This window comes from Amaranthus tricolor, chromosome 13, assembly GCF_026212465.1.
Source record: "Amaranthus tricolor cultivar Red isolate AtriRed21 chromosome 13, ASM2621246v1, whole genome shotgun sequence".
Classification (NCBI taxonomy): Eukaryota; Viridiplantae; Streptophyta; class Magnoliopsida; order Caryophyllales; family Amaranthaceae; genus Amaranthus; species Amaranthus tricolor.
Genome location: NC_080059.1, coordinates 791,956 through 801,984, shown reverse-complemented (window position 1 = coordinate 801,984; position 10,029 = coordinate 791,956). Strand labels below are relative to the sequence as shown.

At 32.4% G+C, this 10,029-nt stretch overlaps 2 protein-coding genes across 2 annotated transcripts; one reads left to right on the top strand and one right to left on the bottom strand.

Moving 5' to 3' along the window:
- Positions 1-256: 256 nt before the first annotated feature.
- On the bottom strand, positions 257-3,114 carry LOC130798251 (60S ribosomal protein L4-1-like). Its single transcript, XM_057661164.1, has 2 exons — positions 1,931-3,114; positions 257-587 (listed from the first exon to the last, which is right to left on the bottom strand). The coding sequence occupies exons 1-2, from the start codon at positions 3,041-3,043 to the stop codon at positions 474-476; spliced, it is 1,227 nt and encodes a 408-aa protein (XP_057517147.1). The 5' UTR covers positions 3,044-3,114; the 3' UTR covers positions 257-473.
- Positions 3,115-6,425: 3,311 nt separating this feature from the next.
- On the top strand, positions 6,426-7,264 carry LOC130798204 (uncharacterized). The gene is made up of 3 exons (XM_057661093.1): positions 6,426-6,546; positions 6,646-6,953; positions 7,118-7,264. The coding sequence occupies exons 1-3, from the start codon at positions 6,426-6,428 to the stop codon at positions 7,262-7,264; spliced, it is 576 nt and encodes a 191-aa protein (XP_057517076.1).
- The last annotated feature ends 2,765 nt before the right edge of the window (positions 7,265-10,029 follow it).

Below are 10,029 nucleotides of genomic sequence, written 5' to 3'. Positions count from 1 at the left end.
ATTCCGAATGCGAGCAAGAAAATAACTTTATCTTCGATCCTACGCCACTAAGTAGATCGAACTTTCCAACATTTTCAGAAACACATCACGTTGAAGAACGAAAAATGTAACCAGGCTCGGCCTTCAAAATAGATCTTATTTTCACTCTATGAAGCCGTAAAGATCCACACAGTATAACACTCCTACAGCAGAGCCCAAACACAAAACCAATGCAAGGGCGGGAAAGCAAAGGGCAACAGAAACGACACGCATGAAGTATTGATGGGGCAAAAATCCATATCATAACAACAAAAAACAAATGGTAATGTCTGCCAAAAAGCCTTTTAGCTATGACTATTGTCACAAACTTGAAGACAAGGGTGGAGTGCGATAACTCTTAAAATTGAAGTGTCTTCACAAGACCAAAGTAAAAAAGATTGCAACAAGCCTTAAGAAATTTGTCTAACAAAACTTATCTACGACGATGATTTAAATTACTGGGAAGCACCGAGCCATTTTGAGAAGTTCTCAAACTCTGTGTAGTCGGAATCTGAGATCATAGTCTGGTAGAAAGCACGTCCAGAAGCCTTGATTTTAGCACGCTCCTCCTGAAGAGAATAGGCAAAGCAACAAATAGGTACAGTTAGCAACTCCTATATTTGATTTAGGACAGCTCCAGCGTATACATTTACCAAAGAAACAAGAATAAAACATGCTACAAAGGAATGCTGAATGAAGCTTCCCACATAAAAATATCACGAAAAACACTTTAAGTATAGAATGAAGCCAGCAAGTATCCATACAGATACAATAGAGTATTCACCATACAGAAACAGACCCACATACCCAGCAAATGACAAAAAGAATATACACCAAACATGGGTAACAATGAGGAATATACTGATGAAACAACAAGATATACATATATAAAAAAGCGTACTAGAACTCGAAAGAAAGTGAACACTATGACATACCAGAAAACAGGCTCAACAATACATTAAACAAATATTCAACCACATATGATCACTACAACATTTTAGCTAGACTAAATTCGAGGCACCATGATCACAAATGAATTCCAACACCATGACTTTTCAATACAATCCGTTACATAACATCCTAGACAGAAGCAACAACAGTTTATAGAACATAACACAAACAGTTTAGTTTTCGATTTCTAGACTCAATAGGAAAGATGATAAGAATAGAGCTAAAGTCAATATACTAAATAAGAAAGCAAATCCGATGAGAACAATAAGCAAGAACAAACAATTGAGCAGCTCATTAAGACATTGAAATCAATACTTAAAACCATCCCACAAGATATAAAAACATCTAAGTTTACCCAAAACAAATGTTGAATAATCAGGACATTGACAGCCCAGCAACAATCAAATTTTTATACACCAAATACCAACTTATAAAAAGAAACACGAAATCAAATCGGAACAGAACTAGATTAAATGCATTTTAGTGACACAAATTATGTAACATACACGGCAAACAAGATTCATCATTTCGATAATCAATCAACTAATGATTTAAGAAACCCAACTTTACAGTAAAAAATCAAAACTAACAACAGATAATACTAATAAGTAATAACGTGAGCAAACAATTAATATCATTTCCACAATCAATCAACTAATAACAGGAAACCGATTTTAACAGTACCAAACCATAACAAACAAGAAATAATATTGCAAAGCAAGACATGAACAATGCAAACACAATCTTCAAAAAAAACTGGAAAATAAACTATTTAAATATGTAAAAATGCAAAACCACGAGTAAACTAGCTTAATCACACCACAATCAATCAATAAACGATAAAAATAACCCAACTTAACATAATCTTGACGACAAATAATACTAAAATGCAAGAAAAGAACAAAAATCAACTATCAAAATCATAAAACAAATTAAACAAATACGAGATCAAAACAACTACCTTAGAAAGAACCTTCCTCTTCTTTTGAAGCTTGTTCTCTTTAGCAGCAACTCTTTCATTTTCAGCCAACAAAGCCATCCTCCTTGCGGTCTTGGCATACGGGTTCAACTTCAACATAACATTGAGATTCTTCAATGGATTCTTCTTTAATGGAGCCCTTGAAACATCCTTCTTAATAGGCTTAACAACAGACTGAATTTCATCAGAGTTGATAATCCTAGCAAGATCCCCATTCAACATTTTAGGCCTCGGCAAAACATACTTCCGCTTCATCTCAGAAACCTTATCGAAGCACCCGTAAATGGAATCAAGCATCTCAAACGCACTCTTACTCCAAATCACAAATCTACCCAAATGACCTCCTGGAGCAAGCTTCAGCAAGTTCAACCTATCCACGTGACAGATTTCCACGCCAGGGATATTTCTAAAGGCCTTCACCAACTTAGAACCTTCAGTTGCGTAAACAAGCAATGGTCCTTTCCTGGAAATGTACCTCCTATTCCTCATCTTTCCTTTCCCAGCACGGATCGCGATCGATTTCTTCGCCTTTTCAACATCATCCAAAGCGCCTATTGATTTCAAAACCTTCAAAGCAGATGATGTCTTCTCAACACTTTCAATAGTGTCGGAAACAACAAGAGGAAGTTCAGGAACAGACTCAATCTTATGACCCCTTGCAAGAACAAGGGAAGGAATAGCAGTAGCAGCAATGGCAGAAACGACAGCGTATCGTTTTTGATTGACATTAATAGCACGGTGCCATTTTCTCCAGATCTTAGTAGGAGCAAACATACGCCCACCACGACACATGTTACCGAAAGCTCCCTGACCAGCACGGTGAGTACCACCACCGGGAACACGGGGGATACGAGAAACTGCACGTCCTGTTCCCCATGATTCAGCAGATGTTTGATGACCAGCTTTCTTGGAAACGGCGTAAGGTTGACGAGAATTGTTGCTCATCTGGGAGTGAACGAAAGTAACGATGTCAGGACGTAGGGGAGCTTTCATGGTATCAGGGAGAGCGACGGTGGTAGAAGCATCGGTAGCCATGTCGGATTCTAGGGTTTGGATTGTGACCAGAGGTCGGGCAGCGGCGGTTGTGGAAGACATGGTTGAAGGAGGCGGAAATGGGAATGCAGTGCGGAGAGATTAGGGTTTCTGTGGGTAAGTAATGCGAATTGAATTGATATGGGGTTTTTATATGGAGGATTTAGGGCAAGTGTTTCTGGTTTTGCTTAATGGACTGTTTCTGGTTTAATGGATTCGAGTTTTGGGCCTCGGAAAATTGAACTACAACGATAGAAAGTACTGTTTTTGTTCTATAATGAAGTCACACAAGGAATGTTCATAGGAATTAAGACAAGTAGAAATTTTTAGACAGTACTATATTATTTAATTAAATAATAAATTTGATAAGAAATTAAAGACCATAAGCATTAAAAAAATATTAAAAGAAAATTGATGTGAAAATTTTGAAAACCACAACTAATAAAAAAGTGTTTTTATAAATTTAATAGGTAACATGTAAAGACCACATGAGATATCAAAATATTAAATGAAGTTAGTGAAAAATATATGAGACCATAAGCATTATAAAAATATTAAATTGAGGATGAATAAGGTTATTTTGTTTAAAATTTGTGATATAAATATAAAGATTCTTCATAAAAACAACAAATAAAACACTAAAATAATAAAAGGGAACTTATTCATGTACGAAGGGTGTAGAATAGAGCAGTATATTGAACAATAACGATCGAAAATAAAATAGTGTAATATCGAATGAAATCATCTCATTATTAGACGAACTTATATAATTAACTATCATTATTAGACGAACTTATATAATTAACTAATTCATCGCAATGATGGTCTAACCATAAAACTATCTCATTCAAAATTCTTTGTTTTATTGTTATAATAAGTCTTTTAATAGAACTTCTCATAAGATTTTAAAATATGGTTAATATTACTTTTTATATAATTATATCCCATTTCCCACTAATAATATTAGAATTACAATTTTTATTATTTACATTTAAGTTACCAAATACTTAATGGATATTTGACCTATTATAAAGCCGAAAGCTAAAAAACATTCAAAAAATCAGAGTAAAAAACTAGTTATCAAACGGTTCCACTATTTTCTTCCATTTACTTTCAGCATTTATTTTTGATTGTCAAGTATTTATAGGATTTTTTTTCCATTGAAATTTGTTCTCTATGCTGTGCTTACATTTTTAAATAAGGTAAAATTTGGATCACTATCATTATTTATGGGAGCAGCCACCAGGCGTAATGACAAAGATTAGTAAATCTTTTTTTCTATTTTAATCAAATATAACATTTAATTTGAATCTTTGTCAATGTATTATTTTAGTTCTAAATATATCTAATTGTACTTGGTTAAATTATATAAAATTAAATATAACTACAATTACATTAACTTGAATCAAACCTTGCATTTTGCTTAATTACACCATTTTGATATAAAAAATACCCGTTCACATACTCATTACATCAACGAAATTTCGAGCAAAAAAAATTCGTAAAGACTTTGGTAACTCTATTTGAGATGTGTCTAAAATTTCAACTTCACACAACAAAGATAATATAATAGTTTTTCTAGCGATAGATTGTCTCAACGATGAAAAAAATTTACAATAAAGAGTTTATATTTTGATTTTCTTTATGAAGTATAGTAGTTAGACTATTTAGCCCATTTATTAAGCACGTCTCACAATAAAACTGTCTCATACATTTACGAAGAAAAAACGCTAAACACATCATACTATCAGCCTGTTTCGCAAGCACTAAAAAAAATTGGAACAAGAAAGGTCAATCTTGGAAAGAAATAGAACTACTAGGATTAGAGATATCACATACACAACCTTATACTATCAATTGAGATTATTAAATAAGTCGTTTTTAATTAACATTTGTCATAGAACAAATGAGAAAATTCACCCAAAAACTCGCTAAGTAGGTAAGAGTTCTTATTAACTCTAAACCCCATATTAGTAGTCCATACAATTGATATTGAACAAAATCACGTATCCTTATAATGTTGTCAAATTTATTTCGTTACATTTAAACTGCCAAAAGCCTCAACATTCTCATAAGTTACCTCCTAAGCTGCTACTCTAAGTCGGCTCTAATATTAGAAATTGATGAGAAAGTATATTTCTCTATGTATAAACCACATTAATTTCCCTGCAAGATATATAACTTGCGTGGACAATGTCCCATAACCATATGGGCTACGACCCTTAGATCTTTTTCATTACAACATCATTAAGAGAAATGTTTGAATTGAATGTTAATATTTAATGAAGCAAAAAAAGTCAAACTAATGACATATAGATAAATAGAGTTGATATAAACTAATTGATATAGTTGTAAAAGAAGTAGAATAAGAGTAAATTAAACAAAATAAATGAAAAAAAAAAAGAAAAATTTCCCTCATATGAAAGAAAAGTATTCCCCACCCTCCCTAACAATTATTTTTATTTTTAATTATTTTTGTTTTCCTACTTTAACTTTTAATCTTCTCTTAATTATTTACCCTCAATCAAAAAATACAAATAATTTTCACCGTATGAATATACAACTTAATTTATCCATCGGGTCACTTACTTGTCTGAGGTGGCAAATAATGTGGTGCCTAGTGGCAGATGAAGTGGCATTAAATTGATAAAAAATAAAATGTGATTTGAAGTCTTGAAAATAACCCACTACAATGATTATACAATAACAAAAATACATTAAATTAATCCCATACTCATACATCAATAATGTCTTGGAAAAAATCGCTTAAAAATATATAAAAAAAACTATTAAATAATCTCATGATTTTAGATTAAAAGTCAAAATTAATAATAAAACAACCCAAAAAATTAAAATCAATTAAAAACTTCTACTTCTTCCAACATTTGAATTCTTTAGCTAATTGTCGTTCTTGATTTCCTTGTTCTTAAAGGCTTTGATATTCTTGATTTTCATTGGGTGTCTAATTGTCATATTTGTTCTTTTTGGTTCTGGAATTAATCAAGTCTTGAGCTGTCATTTGTATTCATAATACTGCTATTTGCTACTTCAATAAAGACATGATTAATCTCAATGGAAATTCAACACTTTTGTTTAGGGGTTCTTTATTTCGACTGAAATTTTTACTGAGCTTCCAGGCACTAATTGCTACTCTGAATATTGTTATTTTAATTATAAGTGCATTTCAAAGTTTATTTGTTCTTGGCTTAAATTAGCGCTGGGTGACCTAATTGATTAGGCTCAAGGTACGTTTGTGGCGGGTAGAAATATCATGCACAATATTTTACTTTGCCAAGATCTTGTGAAGTATTACACCAGGAAGAATTGTGCCCCCGGTTGTCTTATGAAGATTGATCTTTGTAAGGCGTATGATACTATGAGTTGGTAGTTTATCAAGGAGATGCTGGTTGTTTTGAACTTCCCTCCTACCTTTATCAAGGTCATTATGACGTGTATTACTTCGACAAGCTATGTGCTCATGCTTAATAGTAATCCTACACCTATTTTCAGTGCAAAGAGAGGCCTTCGCCAAGGAGATCCACTATCTCCTTTACCTTTTGTGATTGGCATGGAATATCTGTCCAGAATTTTGAGGAATGCTTAAGGTACCTTTGATTTTCATCCTTGATGCAAAACTATTAAACTCTCTCATCTTTATTTTGCAGATGATTTGATGTTGTTCTGTAAAGGAAATATTTTCTCTATTAGAGCCTTGTGTAACTGTATTCTTTTATTTTCCCAATCATCTAGATTGCAAGCTAATTCAGCTAAGTCAGTTATTTACACCGCTGGAATTCCTACTGATATAAGAGAAGAGTTCAGGACTATTTCCCAGTTTGCTTGTGGTTATCTTCCTTTCAAGTATCTTACCGTTCCTTTTTCTTCCAAAAGACTCAGTATGGTTGATTGTGAGCAAATAGTTGACAAGATGACTTGGAGGATTAGAGCCTGGAGTGCGAAGAATCTTTCTTATGTTGCTCATCTTCAACTAATAAATTCCATCTTGATGGGAATCTCCACCTATTGGTGCCAAATGTTTATTCTCCCTTGACATGTCATTAAGATTGTTAATTCCATTTACTGATTTTTTTATAGTTTTGTGTGTATGATTCACAAAAAGCTGTGCATATTAGTTAGGATACTTTTTGTAAGTCGAAAAAAGCTGGTGGTCTTGGTATTCGAAATTTGCAAGCTTGGAATATTGCGGTTTTAGGAAAAATAGCTTGCTATATCTCGCATCTCAGGGAGTCCTTATGGGTTAGATGGGTGCATGGTGTTTACTAATGGTGGTCATTGGGAGATCTTCAATGCCCCTACAACTGCTTAGTTGGACATTGAAGAAAATTTGTGGCGTCAAAGATCATCTTTTGACCTGGATTAGTAAGGATATATATTCGATCAAGAAAACATACATGGCTCAGGTGGAACTTCATATGAGGTTTAGATGGATTAACGTCATTTGGAATAGGCTTTCAATTCCAAAGACTCGTTTTATCTGTTGGATGGCTGCTATTCAGAAGCTTATGACAAAGGACAAACTAAAGCTTATTGAAGTGGTTGATAATGATCTTTGCCCTCTGTGTGGTGTTCACTTTGAATCCAATGCTCATTTGTTCTTTGAGTGTATTTTCAGTCAGAGATGTCTGCAAGATATTCGCAGTTGGTTCGACCTCAAATTTAAACCAATTGCTCACATGAAATTCAAGAAGCTCAAAGAAAATACAATGCAACGGAATACGCTCTGTGCTATCTATATATATCTACTGTCTACCACATTTGGAGATCCAGAAATGATGCGGTTCGGAATGGCTTTGTGAGATCACCTTCCTATATTAGTGCCATGGTGTGAGCTGATGTGCGACATAGATTTCTTAGTCTGCACTCAGTGATAGTCGATGATTCTATTAGTCGTTGGCTTTTATAGTTTCATGTATGCTTAGTTATTTATCCTAAGCTTCAGTTTTGCTCTGTCTTGTACTGTACAGTTTTGATTAGTTGTTGGCTCTCTTTGTGATGTATATGAAGAGTGGGCTTGGAAAACCCTTTTTTAGAAGGTGGACCTTGTTCCATACTGATGCAATTCTCACTTGGTGTTGTTCCTTCAGCATTTGTATCTTTTTGTTGGTAAATAATAAAATCTTTTATTTGACAAATAATAATAATAATAATAATAATAATAATAATAATAATAATAACTCCTTATTAAAATTTACTTTGCCCAAAAAAAATAATTACTCATTATTATTATTATTATTATTATTATTATTATTATTATTATTATTATTATTATTATTATTATTATTATTATAACAACAAATATTATTATTCAATTATGTTTAAGTGTCTAATCTATTAAAACAAATGTAATGAAACACTAATAACTCATACAAGAATATTATTGCAATTAGGTCGGGTCATGTCGAGTTGAAATCGGGTCAATATTTAATAGATATTAGTTAATATAATGAATTATTTAAGTTCGTTTAAAGCTTCATTATACTAAAATGACTTAAATACGATCGATTTGAAAATGTAAAACTTGAATAACTGATACAAAAATATGTTGCAATTAGGTTGTGTCGAGTTGAAAAAATGTACAAGTTAAATAACTCATACAAGATAAATAGAAATACTTTATATATACTTAATATTTTTTCGTTGTAATTTTTTTTTCTATTATTAACGTGAATTTTAATATTTTTTCAATCTAAATTACTTGATAAATTAATTATGTTACAACATTATATTAATAAACAAGTTATATTTTTATGCTCAATTGAATAATATTACTAAAACTATGCAGTGTCTTAGAAAAATATAATTGGAGTTGTATTTTTATTTAAATTTGAAAAATAAAGATGAAAACTTAGAATTTAACACCTAAAAACGAGGAAACCATTAGACTTCCCATTCCCATTCCTCTTCCCCTTCCCTGTAAGAAATTAGTATTCACATGACCACCAATATTATCCTCCGGGTCCACCGAACTCAACAATCCATATTGATGATATGATGATTTCTCAGAACGTTGGCGGATAAAACAATGATATTCACCATTTTTGACTGTTTGAGAACTTAGAAAAGTGTAAGAAATTAGTATTCACAAGTTGCTTCTCAACAATATTCCCACACATCCCCAAAGAAACCTTCTGCCGAATACAAGGGAATCCTACATCCTTTGCTCATTCCAACTCTAATAAGATGATAAAATTTCAATGTAATTGTGTAGAAACTCCTTCACCAACTCAACTCAATCAAGCATTATTCTAGTAAGTAATTAATGCTTTTTTCACTATAATAAAATTAAAAATGATGAAATTATAATTTGATATTCAATAACGACTTTGAAATTTGAATAATAGCCTTTCAAATTCACTTAATTAATTATCATAAGTAATTAATGCTTTTTTCAATATATATTACACATTATATTGCCATGTCATTTATGTATTCATCCACACCACTGTGATGTCACCCGGATAGTCTACACACCGGGCCACCGGGTGTATAAAGTTTTTTTCGTTGCTTCTCCCATAGTTCTCCACTCCCATCAGCCTACCCTCTACTCCCAAAAATATGTTTAAAGTTGATTCCCAAGAAAGGAGGATGTGAAAACAATAAAAACAAGTTGATACGTCTTTAGCCTTAATCTTATTCACAAATCATTATCTCTTTTAATTTCTAAAATATTTCTTTCATTTATTTTTTGTTTCTTAATCTTTAAAGAAGTAGCTCTAATTTGATACACAACAAAAGAGACGAAGAGCAAATAACAGTAGAAATTAACGCACAAATTTTGTCTCAGGTATCCCTCGGAAATGAAACTTATAGAGAAATTAAAGCAAATGAAACAGAAGCACACTTGTATGTAGTTGCAGGTTGCACTTCCCAGCAAATAACCATTCCGAATGCGAGCAAGAAAATAACTTTATCTTCGATCCTACGCCACTAAGTAGATCGAACTTTCCAACATTTTCAGAAACACATCACGTTGAAGAACGAAAAATGTAACCAGGCTCGGCCTTCAAAATAGATCTTATTTTCACTCT

Coding starts and splice junctions, on each gene's coding strand:
- LOC130798204 (XM_057661093.1), top strand. CDS start 6,426: ATGACGTGTATTACTTCGACAAGCTATGTGCTCATGCTTAATAGTAAT. Junction 6,547..6,645: donor TCCTTTACCTTTTGTGATTG/GCATGGAATATC, acceptor TTTATTTTGCAG/ATGATTTGATGTTGTTCTGT. Junction 6,954..7,117: donor GTGCGAAGAATCTTTCTTAT/GTTGCTCATCTT, acceptor CATATTAGTTAG/GATACTTTTTGTAAGTCGAA.
- LOC130798251 (XM_057661164.1), bottom strand. CDS start 3,043: ATGTCTTCCACAACCGCCGCTGCCCGACCTCTGGTCACAATCCAAACC. Junction 588..1,930: donor AGAGGAAGGTTCTTTCTAAG/GTAGTTGTTTTG, acceptor TATTCTCTTCAG/GAGGAGCGTGCTAAAATCAA.